The sequence below is a fragment of the Myotis myotis genome, unplaced genomic scaffold (genome assembly GCF_014108235.1).
Source record: "Myotis myotis isolate mMyoMyo1 unplaced genomic scaffold, mMyoMyo1.p scaffold_m19_p_1, whole genome shotgun sequence".
In the NCBI taxonomy this organism is placed as follows: Eukaryota; Metazoa; Chordata; class Mammalia; order Chiroptera; family Vespertilionidae; genus Myotis; species Myotis myotis.
In genome coordinates, this window is record NW_023416313.1 from 166,746,306 (window position 1) to 166,761,961 (window position 15,656).

At 40.7% G+C, this 15,656-nt stretch overlaps 1 protein-coding gene across 1 annotated transcript in view; it reads right to left on the reverse strand.

Annotated features, from left to right (window-relative positions):
• The window catches only part of FAM227B (family with sequence similarity 227 member B), a 204,195-nt gene that overhangs the window by 3,561 nt on the left and 184,978 nt on the right, over positions 1–15,656 (reverse strand). The window contains exons 14-16 of the mRNA XM_036301039.1: positions 3,781–3,858; positions 2,443–2,517; positions 209–278 (exon numbers count right to left, since the gene is read on the reverse strand). Coding sequence (XP_036156932.1) covers positions 209–278; positions 2,443–2,517; positions 3,781–3,858 — 223 coding nt within the window. The remainder of the gene's footprint in view (positions 1–208; positions 279–2,442; positions 2,518–3,780; positions 3,859–15,656) is intronic.

Below are 15,656 nucleotides of genomic sequence, written 5' to 3' on the forward strand. Positions count from 1 at the left end.
AAAGACCGTACCCTTTTATGTAATGATGTTTACTTTGAATTTATATTAGTTCACACAAACACTCCATCCATGCTTTTGTTCCGGCCCTCTGGTCCAGTTTAAGAACCCATTGTGGCCCTCGAGTCAAAAAGTTTGCCCACCCCTGGAGTCTATATACTAGTAAGAGAAGCTAGAGAGACTTCTCAATTAGTTAAAAAACAAAACATACCAGTTTATGTAGGAACTTCTTAAAGTCTTTTTCAATCTCTAAAGGCTTCTTGGTAGCCTTTGCTTGGAGTCTAACATGGAACAAAGAAAATCGTTAACCAAACTAGTTTTTATACTGACACCAACTAAGGCCAACATTTACAGAGAGTTTCATGTGCCAGGCACTTGCCAGCACTTTGCAAGTGTTAATTCAATTACACTTTCAGCAGTCTTATGCAGTAGGTACTACTATTATTTATCCTGTGTTATCAATGAGGAAACAGCCTCTGGGAGGTCAAGTCCCCTCCCCACAGACATAGAGCTCACAAGTAGCAGAGGATTAACCCAAGCAGTGTGACTGGAGCCTTCAGTTCCAACCATGGTGCGACACTGCACCCCAGCCATGAAGTGTCCTCTTCGGAGAGATGCTGCACACAGCACTCCCTGAACTGACCCCACTCACAGGCTTCAGCACAGACTTTAGGAAGGGCCAGTGGGGAGAGAAGAGTAAGAGAGACTGGCAAGAGAAAGACCTGGGGGACAAAGAGAGAGAGACATGGAAGAGGCAAAAGGGTGAGGGTGCTCACTAGACTAAACTCACAGAGAGTGGGAATCCAGGGCTCTCTCATGGTTTCTGTCCCTAAGTACTCATTCAAGAATTATTGAGGAGGGAGATGAGTAGTTGAATCCAGAGATCTTTGAGGCAAGAGGCAGAAGTAGCCTAGGCAAGGAAGGGTAGGAACTTGCGACAAGGGAGAAACATTAGTAGCAAGAGAAACACGGATGAGTGAAAGAACAATGAAAAAGGGTAAAAGGTTATTATTTCACTGGAAATTTTCACCTGAGACATTTTAAAATTATTCTTCCTCCATGAAATCTGTAGGAAGTAAAATTGTCTAAGAATTCCAAATATACTTGTGCAAGCATAAAGTTTGGATTGCCAACCCCCTGCAAGGCCTGCTCTAGGTTTCTTCAGTGTTTAGTCTAGGGTTGCCCCGAGGGCACAGTAGGGCTACCTCTTGGGGGTCTCTTGCTTTAGTGCTCTGTGAGTGATAAATGTCCCCTCACTCATCTTCTACTTTGCCTCTGCCAATTTTATCGCCTCAACCTCACTTATTACCCTCTGGGTCTGTCCTTCTGTGTTTCTCAAGTGTGTTCTTACAGTTCGGGTCTCTTCATCATAGTCTTATTTACTCCAAAATATCCCTGTGCCCTTTTCCAGTCACACCCTCTTAGAATCTTCTTGACCTGCAACTCATCCTGAGACCCTGGTTCATCTCAGTTGACATCAACCCATCTTCCAAGTCTCTCCTTTGGTTTACAGCCCTCCTCTATTTAAATAAATAACAGGTTTATTGAGGTATGTCACATACCATAAAATTTACCCTTTGGAATTGTACAATTCAGTGGTTTTTAGGACAGCTGACCCTGGAACAGCACTGGTCTGGGCTGCATAGGTCTGTTTATACATGGCTTTGTTTTTGCAGTGGAGGCAGAGCCAACTACATCAATCTACACCATTCTGTATGAGGGACTTGAGCCTCTGCAGACTTTGATATTTGCAGGGGTCCTGGGACTAATACCCTGTGGATGCACAAGGACAACTTAAGCTTTGGGGAGTCAAAAGTTATATGTGGAATTTTGGCTGTGTGCAGGTCAACGTTGTTCAAGGGTCAACAGTATGCGAGACTGACACATGCTGGTCCCCGCGGACTGCTGGAAGTTTGTGCTCATCTGATGATGCTCACTTTCACGCATGTGGGTGTGTTGGAAGAAGTGGGTTAGTCTCAATACAGCTTTCCTATTTATACTCTAATTTATAAAATAAATAAATTAAATGAGACCAATGTCCTTGCTTCAGTAGGGGACAGTGTATGTGTAGGGGAAACAGCAGGGACAGAAGTGGGACAAAGAACTAGTCCGGGGCAGACCAGTTAAACAGGTGGGTCTGGAGTTTACATCTTCCCTTAGGGCATGGCATGCTCATGGGCTTGCTTTTTAAAAGCCTGAGCCTAAGTTCTATATCTGGTGGAGTAAAAGGAGAAGATGATAATGTTAGCAAGTAATTAACTTAGCAGAGTAGGTAATTATGTGGATAAAGGAAGTTAAAATGTTACTCTAGATGAACTGTTGAATAGAAAATCTCTGCAGATATCTGAGTTGGTGTATTTTTACATAATAAAATCTTGTGGTTTTATGTAACACATTTGTTCAATTAAAATGTTTAAACACTACAGCGTTGAATAAGAAACAAACCTCTTAAGCTCCTTGTTAATTCTTTCCTGCCGCTCTTTTATAATTCTTATTTCTTCATTAAGTCTGTGCTTTTCCCTATAAAATCAAATATCAGAGTTAAGTTTTCTAAAAAAGCAAACATTTATTTAAAAATATATTTTTATCGATTTCAGAGAGGAAGGGAGAGGGAGAGAGAGAGAGATAGAAACATCAATGATGAGAATCTTGATTGGCTGCCTCCTGCATGCCTCCCACTGGGGATTGAGCCCGCAACCTGGGCATATGCCCTTGACGGGAATCGAACCCAGAACCCTTCAGTCCGCAGGCTGAGGCTCTATCCACTTAGCCAAACTGGCTAAGGCTAAAGCAAACATTTCTAATTGCGAATGAGTAAATCAACAATTAGCCGACTTTCCCATGTCAGTAAAAGTCCTTTACAAACCAATTCTTCAGTGTCCCCTCCCAATGCAGTACTCTGTGTGAGGAGTCCCCAGCCCACCCTCTCTTACAAACACCTGCCAAAGGCATCACTCGCGACACCCGAGCATGGGCTGGCTTTGCTGCTCCCATACGGCCCTCCCACACAGTGTCCATCCTGCTCTTCCCACTGAGCACAGGAAATCTAAGGGCTCCCTCCTGTGAATATGGGTGGGAGGGGAATGGGGCCGTGGGAGCAGAAGCTCAGGCTTTGGTTCTGCTGCTGGATAGGACCTGGCTGGCTGCTCTCCAATGACCTCTCTTTGATGTGTTTCCTGAAAAGCACCAGGCACCCGTCCTTTCTCCCATTTAAGGCGGTAAGACCTCTAGGCAGTGACTTTGACATCACAGAAGTTTTGGATCCTGCCAATTTGTTCTTATAAAAATTGATGGACATCCTCTCATTAAGCCATTTCTAGCTTCCTGGCACATAAGAATACCGTGGCTGGCCATGAGTAATCATTGTAATTAAGTGGTTAAAATAAAACATTTCAGAAAAGACCTCCCTGCCTTGCTTTCCTCAATACCACCCCCGCTGCCACCCAGCTCCAGGGACCTCCTTCTAGTGAAGACAACTTTTCCACTATGCTTCCAGGGCATCTTTGTAAATGGACAAGGATCCAATCCCTAGTCGCTGGGGCTCTCTGCTGGCCTCTCCACGTCGGGGTGCATCCCCCAATCACACCACAGCCCCGCTTCCTTCCTCAATCCCTGATACTTGCCATGGCTCCACGGGCACGAAGTGCATCCTCAGCACCTACTTGGAAAGAATCTCTGCGTTGTAAGATGCTCAGAAGGAGCTTAGTGGACATGGTTTCTAAGATCACTTCCAGCTCTAAAAGAGTCAGTTTTATATTTAGCAGTAGTATGGCAGCAACTTACATCCTCAAGTCCCTTCGGTTCTTTGCAAATTGTCTGTTTGCCTCCTTTATAATATCACGGTAAGTTGGAGCAGGTGATGTGATAGGATTATGGTTAAGGAAAGATTTCTTTTTTTTAAAATATATTTTATTGATTTTTTACAGAGAGGAAGGGAGAGAGATAGAGAGTTAGAAACATCGATGAGAGAGAAACATCGATCAGTTGCCTCCTGCATACCTCCCACTGGGAATGTGCCCGCAACCAAGGTACATGCCCTTGACTGGAATCGAACCTGGGACCTTTCAGTCCGCAGGCCGACGCTCTATCCACTGAGCCAAACCGGTTTTGGCAGGAAAGATTTCTAATTGGGAACATTCAGGAGAGATAAACAGTACCTTCGATGGGGGGGGCAAGGTGGGGTCTGGCCTGGGCTTCTGGCATGAGGGGTCTCAAGTGTAACTGAATGCTGGGTCTGGAGTGATAACCGAGAGGACTGAAAGAAGACAAGACCCACTGACCACTTTAAACTTGTACCCCATTATCTGGACCACACCAACCACAGTGTGCTAGGACTTAACGGCCACATAAATCCTGTAATTACCATTTTTAAATGGTGAGTTTTTTGGGTTTTTTTTGTTTTGTTTTTGGTGTCCTTCAAAAGCAGCAATTTGTTAAATGTAAATATTAAAAATGTACCAAAAATTTCTGTAACCCTGTTTAGACATTGCTTCATTTCCTTTTTAAAATTAAATTTATTGGGGTGACATTGGTTAGTACAATTAGATGGGTTTCAAGCATACAATTCTATGATGCATCATCTATATACTGCATGTGTGTTTACCCTAAGTCAAATCTCTTCATTTCTATATATACCGAGAACCTCAAAGTCTCTCGACCTCTGAGAGGCTCTGGAGGTGACTGGCAGCATGTCACTGCCTCCCTTAGCCTGAGCTTGGCTAACTGTACGGAGAAAGATGGTAAGCAGAGCCCGGCCAGATTGGCTCAGTTGGTTGAGCATCGTCCCATTCACCCAAAGGTTGCCGGTCAGATTTCTGGTCAATGCATATATAACTGAGTTGTGGGTTTGATCCCTGGTTGGGGCATGCACTCTCTCTCCCTGCCTCTCTTAAGCATGTCCTTGGCTGAGGATTTAAAAAAGAAAGAAAGATGGTAAGCAGACGGTGTAAGTGTGCTGTTAATGAGGCCGGGGCTCTTGTCCCATCTGTTTCTGGTACAGTCTGTGGCTGGGACCCTTAACCTCTTGTGAGCCCAGGTTTGTGTCTAGCACACTTCCCTTCTGAAGAAGCAATTGGAAAATGACTCAAGGAGGCAGCCCTCACCTTTGTGATGACCTTAGACTCATCAATAATGACGAGTTCTTAACCCTCTGCAGTTTCCAACCCTAGGCACACTGCAATATTACCTCGACTTTTCTCTGAATGCAATTTGCTCATTTAAAACACTTATGCTCTATTTCAAGGCCATCCTAGAGGCTCATTTTGATCTTATTTACCTGGCATAAGAAAGGCCCAGTGGGCTTTCCCCACGTGCTCTGGTCACACTGTGCACATCTCCTTGTCTTCAGGGCTGTCCTAAATGACACTGCTAGGGTAAGTGCCGATATGAACTACAGTTTTTTCCTTGATGCGAATCAAGTCCTAATGGTAAAATTTCAAAATAAATCTTCCTAAGGCTGGACCCACATTACTTTCAAAGTTGGGCTTTGAGCTGTCTTTCTGCATAAGAAATGTATTTGATTATTCAATGAATAACAAGATTAAGGGTACATTAGTCCTCAAATTTAAGAGGGAAGTAGTGGAGGCCTCACTTTAAATAATTAAAGCAGAGAAAAAAACTAAGCTTTACAAAATCTACTCATTTTGACACGTTTCAGCAAGGCAAAGGATATTATTGTAAGAATATATTAGCAGCATTAATGATTGCATTACTCCAAAGAAAACAATTCTCCCATAATCCCACTTTCCAAACAGTGAAACTATTTTCAATTTTCTATGTATCTCTCCATCTGTCATATGCAAATATATATTTTACCTTATTGTTATGGTGTGGTTGCTTTCTTTACCCAGTATAGTATCACAATTTCCCCATGCACCTAGGTTTTGTCCTAATAATTTTAATGTTTGCAAAAGATTTCATTGGGTGCACATACCAGATGGGCTCTATTGCCATAATTATCATTGCCAAGGTGCAAACATTGCTGGGTTTTCTTACATGAAATTACCACCTTCTCCTCTCTTCTCCAATTGTGTGTTCCAATATGACTCCCCCCCAGCAACCCGAGATTCTAGCCAGGGAGAACTGTCTCTCCCCTCACTCGGCTCCCTCTGAATTCTGGGCAAAGACAGCCCAGGTCTTGCTTAGCTTGGGACTGGTGTGATGCACGTGGTCAGAAAGGAGGCAGTGGCTCCGTTCATGACATCAGCACAAGGCCTGCAGTTTGTTCTGCCTGATACCCACCTTTAGTGTTTCCCCCTACATGCCACAGACTGTAAAAGAGTCCGACCACATTAGAAAAGAAGGCTCAGCAATCTTCCTCTAACAAGTGATACCTGTAGCATTCAGCTACCTTTAATGCCTGCCTTCCTCCCCCTACTGCACACGTGACTGAAAGTCTAAGTAAGATCTTCTCTGAGTGTAAGTCACAGAAAACTGGATATCATTCTTCTTATTGAACGCCTAGCACGACTAATGATACACTTTTTCCTAAAGTGTTGATGGTCTCGAGCTGCTGAGATTTAATTTGCGTGCAGCTATTTCCTGCTAATATTTAACTTCTCCCTCAAGTGCCTGTTAGAATTTCAAAGACTGTCCTACAAAGTTATATTGTGCTCTTGACCATGGTTTTCATGAAGTATTTGTGAGCAGGCTGATATGTTTGTCCCTCTAATCAGATTTTTTTTTTGCATTGCACGTTCATTATATACTTACTACTGGTATTGAGACAAAGAACTATTTTATTATAAATTATTATTTTGAATATATGCCATTATTGAAATGAACTGGGTATACATTCTTTAAAAAGTCATTCTCCTTGTCCCCCAAATTGGGCCACAGTTGTACATTTGTGTTGTGTAATGAGGCTCTGAACTGTATAATGTTGGTGTTGACTAACATCCCAGCATTTTCTTGCACTATTTCGTGGTGATGGTTTTCAGTAGACTTCTGTTAATGAATGTTTGTTAATATCCTAATTTTTATTCCCTCAGATACTTAAGGCCATCAGTGTTTCCCAACTGCAGAAAAATAGAATATTCAAAGCATATAAATTATGATGAATGGATGGGTATATTCTGTTCCTTGGGGATGACTGTGGCAACATGTTTTCCAATTCCACCGTTTGAACAGACCTCACACTTATTTTCTCAGGCACTGTTACATGGGGGTTACATGGCAAGCCACTAAATGGATAAGGAGCCACTTGGGCACAAATAAAATGGTCTTGTACACAACAGTTGTGGTTGGGATGTGACAAATCAAGACCTGGAGACATCCTCGCGGCCTCAATTCAGACTCTGGGGTCTGTGATCTCTGTTTAGAATCACAGAGAAACAAGGAACCTTAGAAATCACAGGGTCCCATTTGACTACATTATAGATGAAGAAACTGAGGCACTGGAAGGGAAGTACCTTGTCTTTGAGAGCTTGGGTGTGTGAGGGACTCAAGGAAAGAATGTCTCAGTATGATTTTTGCTCCTGTCTGCCAAAAGTATTGTTCTAGAATGAGGCTACACATGATGCTATTGTATATGACGTAAAAGGAGTCTAAGCTTCAAGCAGTGGCAGGAATCTTCTTCTTTAAACACCATTTAATTCTTAATTCTAATAACTTATTAGTATGTGGCCCAAACTGATTTTAAAGAAGTTATATTCTGCTTAATGTTACCTTTACTGACTCTTCAGATAGTTTTGTTATTGGAGAAATGGATGGCGGGTCTTTCTCCATTGCTAGCGGGAGTGGGGCTCTGAGGTGCTATGGGAATAAGCATTTCCAGAGGCCCCATGGAGGATGGGATTGGTAGAAAGCTTTATTTGCGTGGAATTACATTTCTGGGTTTGCCAAGTCCCATTTGTCTTAGCCCAGTACTTGAAGGTGTGCAGCTGGGGATTCAGTAGAGCTAGAAGCAAAGACAGTGTCCAGAGTTTCCGTTCCATGGAGGAGCTGGGTCCGGTACAGTATCAGGTTAGTTGCAGTCCATTAGTCCATTGTACGGGGTGTGCATGGCTCTGAGCAGGAGCGTGAGAGTCCTGCGGGCCAGGAGTCAAGCTGGAGCAAACAAGAGCCACGAGGCAAAAGTGAAAACTCCTTTGCTTAGGAGCTTATTTATCTCAAATCTTCCCACATTTGCAGTGGCCATGCGTACTCTGGCCAATGACCTGTTTCCAAGTGTGACTGACGAGCAAGTACCTTCCCTATTCCACCCAGACTTTACTGGGCATGTGTCTATTCTTAGCCTCCGCTTTGCTCCTTTCCAGTTGTTCATAGGTAGGTAATGACAACGATATCAGCTCACATTAGACTTGCAGGAGCGTCCAACATCCACAACATAGCCATGTATCCAAAATTTAAAAAAAAACCCCAGCAAGATAACTACGCACATGTGCCTTATTCTATGGGAGACAGAATCTCTATTGAAATCTCACCCAGATTCTACTGTATATGGCCTGGTAATATGTGTAAAATAGGGTTACTGTTTTAGTAAGTTTCACTATTTAACACGGCATTAGCAGCAGTTTTAGCATAGTCTAGGAACTTGAGGAAATAGGGCCACTGGAAATGTTAACACAGATTTAACTAAAAGCATTCCACAAACTCGCCAGGACTTTTACTAGGCGTTGAGACACAAAGATGAGTAAGACGTGGTGTTTGGTTTTAAGGAGTTAGTCGGAATGAGAAAAGACATTAGGCAGTTTTTGAAGCAGGAGACAAAAGAACCATAAAAAAATAGAAATAAAGACTATATAAGTCTAGCAATCTGTTCTCCTTTAGTGCAGGACTGTCTCACATTGGGTAAGGGTGCTCCTCGGTGCTACCCCAGCGCCTGGCGCAGGGCTCCGTCCCCATGACCCTGCTTCTTGTCTTTGCTGCTGGATTGCGTGGCGCCCTCACACCTGTCCCAGTGCTGGGGCGGCAGGGCCTCAGGAGGTGCTTCCTGCTCTTCGCCTCCCGCACAAGCTTCTCATTGACAGGCCCACGCAGTCGAGTCCTAGATTTAGATTTCATCTCGAGCAGCCTGGTCATCATCAGAAAATTCACTGTTGTTATATTGTTTAAGAAGTCAATGAAGTATGATATATATTCAGGGACATTTTTGATTCAAATGGTTAGCGTAAACTGTTTTGGTGTTGCACATGGTCGGCACTAGCTATCTGGGAAACTTAGTTATAGGAAATTTAGTTCACTCCTGCTAAGGCTGGATAAACAAATTGCTGAGTTATAGCGATCCCAACATTTCTATAATTTATGTCCTTCACACACACAGCTCGAAGGGTTGCTTGGAGCGACTTCAGTCATCCTCATTATTAGCCTCAACTCCTCCTTCCCCCACAAAGCCATTCTAAATAAACACATAAACTTGGGGTTTGCTGCACAAATTCAGGTTTGAGACAAGTTTCCCAGTTCCCTGCTTGTAACTGGATTGAATATATAAGTCCCTCCTCTCCAGACAGAAATTCTTGACCCCCCGTTGGATTATTAGTAACAAAACCGAGAATACAAGTAAGGCAGCCACCCAAAAAAGCCGATTTGGCGTTTCCTTAAATACGTAGGATTTCAGCTCTAAGCTGGGATAGGATTTCCACTCTGATATCCTGGAGCACCTCACAGAATCTCGCGGAGTCAGGAGCCAGCAGAGATTTTTATGGGGTGAGTGCAGAGTACAGCGTTGGTTGGGTGAAAATAATTATAATTATAATCACTTTTTATATTTTTAAAAGGTATTTCTTTTTAGGCCTAAATTCTAAGCTTTCAAAAGCACTGGCTTTTCCAACTGATTTTTTTTTAATCGACCAATAATGGGTATAGCAAGAATCCCCATTTTTTTTCAACATTTGAAGATCTTGAAAATAAAATTTTCCTCTCTTATTTGATACAAATTGGGCTTTACCACATTTATACCAAATTTAAAAAATAACCCCAAACTATTACTAACTCTCTAGGATGAAAAACCTTCCTGCTTCCTCTCTTATTTTTCCATTGAGACATGGTTATAATCAAAGTCCAAATTGTGGCTAAAGGATTGATATAATCCACTCTCTGGAAGCTGATTACTCAAGGCAACTAAAGTCTTCTATTTATTTCATTAGTTAGTTTAATAACAAGTTTATTGAATTGTGGTTTGTGTCTTGTGTATTAAAAGAAAAGAAAAGAGAAGAGAAGAAAAGAAAAGGAAAGAAAAGAAAAACTCTAACTAGAATTTAAACCGAGTCAGTAAGAAAAAAAGGGGCCGGATCTTACAAGCAATTTTGCAATTGTCTCTGGCTCAAGGTGGCTGCAAAATGCTTATGATCCACATGTACATAGCTACTCATGTAAAACAAGCCCCTTTCCCTCGAGTTCTTAAACAAATGTTCATTCTCCCACTCCCCCATACCACTGTAAAATAAAAACCAAAACAAAAAAACCCTTGGTCCCTACTCTTAACTGGCAGAGCTTGTGAAAGGAAGAAACTTAGCAACTTACTCAACAGAGTTTAGAATAGCTTCAATTAAAAGTCATCTAAAAATAAAAACAAAACCTCACTTTCTCTTCTAAGAGCAAAATTTAAATACTTCATGTACTCTTTATCCTATTATGTGCCCATGATGTTTCTCTGCTTATAAAGTACTCTATTAAATAAGTCAAATATATTTTTAATAATTTAAAATCTGGTTCTTCAAGGAATCTTTGAGAGCCCAGCAGGAGAGTTATTAGGTTATTGTGGCTTGTGAGTCCTTGAAATATCACTAGTATAACTCATGAAATGAATTTTTCCTCCCACTTAATTTTATGAATTTAAATATAAATTTAAATAGGCACACATGGTTAGTGGCTACCACATTGAATGGTATAGTTTTGAATGATAAAAAAATATAGTAAATACCTAACTATATGTACATATTTATATTTCTTTAAAATTTGCTCTAGTGTATATTGCCATTTGTACATGTAAAATTTGATCAAATGGATCAAAATCTTGGTTTTCTAAACTATCTAGTCAGAAGCTATCAGAGTAGAAGAATAATGAGAAAAAGGGAACTGCCTTTTATGGGCTAGTTCCCCCAGGCTGAGACTACACAGTAAAAACCAATGATCCATCCCTTACAACAGGTTATGCTTAGAATCCTGGTTAGACATTGTGACTTGCCTTCTTCATAGTGTATCTTTTGACCTTGATGGAGTCTTTTTGTACCTTTGCCTTTTATAATTCCTAAAACTTGGGCAACTTCTTTCTTAATTTCTTCAGAGTGGATTACCTCAGAGCAGCTATGTCTTTTCCTTTCCTACAGCACTTCCTGGTACATGAGAGCCAAAGACACAGTGAGCTGACCCTCCTTATAACCCTTGATAGGTATCAAGATTAACATTACCAGGCACCCCTTTTACTTCAGTGCAGTTCTATACTTCTGGTTGGTTGTTTGACTCCAGTTTCCCCAATTCTATTCCCTCCTCTCTTTGTCTTCTGGTGAGATTTCCCCAAGTCTTGATAGCGAATTATGTAGACAAATGTAATGACATGGAATGGTAGCAAAGCATCCTTTTTCTAGCCCAATGGCATGGCTCAGTGGCTGAGTGTCAACCTATGAACCAGGAGGTCAACCTATGAACCAGGAGGTCACAGTTCGATTCCCAGTCAGGGCACATGCCCAAGTTGGGGGCTTGATACCCAGTGTGGGGCTGTGCAGGAGGCAGCCAATCAATGATTCTCTCTCATCATTGATATTTCTATCACTCTACTTCTCTCTTCTCCTCTGAAATCAATAAAAATATATTTAGAAAAGCATTCTTTTTCGCAATGGAGAAAAGCAACCTGTAATTCCCTTTGCATTTTCTCCCAGACTAAGCTTCTGTTCAAGACAGCCGTGCACAGTACCGCAAGCATTTCATTTGTGTTTCAACTGTTGCTCTGATTGCTTCCAAAGTAAGCTAAAAATTATACCCATTTCTCACTAGATTTCATCCATTTCCAGGAACAGGAAGTGTGTTTCCCTAGCCCTTTACAGGTGTCATCTCTCTTAAAGGCCAATGAACAGCAGCTTTAAGATACTGAGGAGAGGGGAAGAACAGGAGGCTTGGGAGGAAAGTTGGAGAGAGGCTCTATCTTAAGTAGAGCTGACAAGCTTGTGGACAAGATTGTCCAATAGACAAAAAGTTACATGAAGGTGGGGATTATAGTCATATCCTTAGCACATATCATATTACCCAGCACATTGTTGTGTTTTGGGTTTTTTTGGTAAATGTTTGTTAAATGAGACACAAGAACAGTCTGGAGTCTGGGACCAGGTAATGGAGGCATATTCAGGTAATGGGTCGGCATCAGACACTTAGCCAGATTTGATGTATCTGGACAATAATAATTAGAGAAGGTAACACACTTAGGATTCAGAATGAGAATTGGAGCAGGAGTGAAAAGCTCAGACAAGCGCCAACGGTAGAGTTATATGGGAGTGCACAGGTGCAAAGGAGAGACTGCTGATAGACAAGCCAAATCCACTGCATGAAAAAGGTTTCCTCACATGCATCGCTTTTCCCCTTACAAGCATGTGTTCAAGGCCATCACGCACCGGTAAGCATTTATATGCTGCACAATTCTCATAAAGACAACATTAGGCAATGCAAACCTGCCCAACCATATGCGGTGGGCGTCTCTGTATGGTCAATGCATTGTTTTCAGGCCCTCTGCCTCTTACTTAGAAACTATCCATTGTGTAGATCTTTTTTTGTTGTTAGACTTCTTTGTATTTATTTGAAGTCACGGGGTGGAGAAATAAGAATTACACAGGCACAGTGTATTTGTTTAGAACCTCTCACTGTACAAGGTTTTGTGTTTTAAATGTCTTCTAAACACAAAAATGGCTACTGGGTGTCATTGTTAGTCTAATTCCGTGCTTAACCACTCCTGCTTCTAGGTCATGTTAAAAAGTCTTTTCTTCCACATAATGGGAGATGTGGTGAAGTCACATTGTAACAAGAGCTTGCCAGAAGAATAACGTTGCTGTGGCCATTTTTAAAAAAATATAATCTGCCACATAGTGTGACCTCGAATGAGGACAAGATCATCACCTGAGGCAATCCTTCTAAGATGCTGGCAACTGAGAGCTGTCAGCATTATTGCCCCAGTAGCTGAGAAATGAGTCCTTTATTTTGGAAGCGAACCTAGGCATTCAAAGCATACACTAAATATATTTTCCTGTCCATTTTTGTTCTTTTCCTTTCAGCTTTATTGAAATATAATTGACATATAACATTGTGTAACTTTAAGTGTACAACTGTGTTGATTTGACTTACTGATGTATTGTAAAATGACTAGCACAGTAATACCTCTATCACCTCACATAATTACCATTTCTTTTTTATGGTGAGAACATTTAAGATTTTCTCTCTTAGCAACTTCCAAGTATATAATACAGTATGCTAACCATACTCACCATACTGTACATTAGATCCCCCCAAATACTCATCTTATAACTGGAAGTTTGTTCCCTTTCACCACATCTCACCATTTCGCCTATGCCTAGTCCCTGGCAACCACCATTCTACTCTCTGTTTCTATGAGTCCAGCTTTTTTAGATTCCACATGTAAGTGATTTGTCTTTCTCTTATTTCACTTAGGTTAATGCCCTCAAGTTCCATCCATGTTGTCACAAGAGATAAAACTTCCTTCTTTCTTGAAGCTAAATAATATTCTACTGTCTATATAAACCCATCTTCTTTATCTGTTCACCCACTGAGAATAATTAGACTGTTTCCCTCTCTTGGTTATTGTGAATAAGGCTCCAATAAACACAGGAGTGCAGATATTTCTTCAAGATTCTGTTCTCATTTCTTTTGGATATATACCCATGCGTGAGTTGCTGGGTCATATGGTAGTTCTATTTTTATTTAAAAATATATATTATTGCTGATAGTATTACAGATATCTCCCATTTCTCCCCCTTTCCATCCTCCTCCCAGCCCTCAACCCCACACTCAGGTCTTCACTACATTACTGCCTGTGTTCATGGGCAATGCATGCAAGTTCTTTGGTTTATCTCTTCTTGTCCCCCCATCCCCACATTGAGGTATGTCAGTCTGTCCCATGCCTCCCTGCTTCTGATCTTATTTTGTTGGTCAATTAATTTTGTTCATTAGATTCCACAAATAAGTGAGATCATGTGATATTTATCTTTCTCAGATTGCTTATTTCACTTAGCATAATAGTCTCCAGGTCCCTCCAGGCTGTTCCAAATGGTAAGAGATCACTCTTTTTTCTTCTTTTTTTCTTTCTTTCTTTCTTTTTTTTTTTTTTTTTTTACAGCTGCATAGTAATGTATTGTGTAAATGTCCCACAGCCTTTTTTTATATACTGATGGGCACTTGGGCTCTTCCCAGATCTTAGCTACTATAAATAACACTTCTATGAACATAGGGGTGCATATATTCTTCCTAATTTGTGTTTTGGGGTTTTTAGGTTATATTTTCAGAAGTGGGATTGATGGGTCAAATGGAAGTTCCATTTTTAATTTCTTGAGGAAATTCCATACTGTTTTCCATAGTGGCTGCACCAGTCTGCATTCCCACCAGCAGTGAACTAGTGTTCCCCTTTCTCCACATCCTAACCAGCACTTGTTGTTTGTTGTTTTTTTTTATGATAGCCATTCTGACAGGTGTGAGGTGATATCTCATGGTGGTTTTAATTTCTCTGATGATTAGTGTCTGAGAAATTTTTTCATATGTCTCTTGGCCATTTGTATTTCTCTTTGGAGAAATGTCTATTCAGGTCCTCTATCCATTTTTACTTAGATTGATTGAGGAAGAGCTTTTTCTTTGCTATTAATTTGTAGGAGTTCATTTTATGTTTTTGCTACAACCCCTTATCAGATATATGATTTGCAAATATTTTCTCTCATTCCATAGATCGCCTTTTCGTTCTGTTGATAGTTTCCTTTGCTGTGCAGAAACTTTTTCGTTTGATGAGGTCTTACTAATTTTTGCTTTTGTTACTTGTGCTTTTGGGGTCATATCCAAAAAACTGTCAAGACCAACATCAAGGAGCTTTCCCCCATGTTTTCTTCTAGGAATTTACAGTTTCAGGTTTCAAGTCTTTCATCCATTTTGAGTTCATTTTTGTGAGTGGAATAAGCTAGAGGTTCAATTTCATTCTTCTGCATGTGATTATCCACTTCTTCCAACACTATTTACTAGAGACTATTTTTCCGCACTGAGTATTTTTGGCTCTCTTGTCAAATATTAGCTGACCATATATGTGAGGGTTTATTACTGGGTTCTCAATTCTTTTTCCATTGGCCTATGAGACTTTTTTTTATGCCAGTAAAATACAGTATACAATATACAACCAGTATTTTCATATGACTAATTAGTATTCTTTAATTTCAGTTTGAAGTCATTTTAGCATTTATTTTAAGGCAGGACGAGTGATGATTAATTACCTCAGCTTTTGTTTGTTGGGAAAGTCCTTATCATTTCATTTCTGAAGAATAATTCTGCTGGATAGAATGTTCCTGGTTGGTATTTTCTTTTTTTCAGTACTTCGAATATATCATCCCACTATCTCCAGGTCAGTACGGTTTCTGCTAAGAAATCTGCTGACTGCCTTATGGAAGTTCTCTTGTAAGTTACAGATTTCTTTTTCTCGATCCTTTTAAGATTTATTTTTGATTTTTGACAGTTTTATTACAATG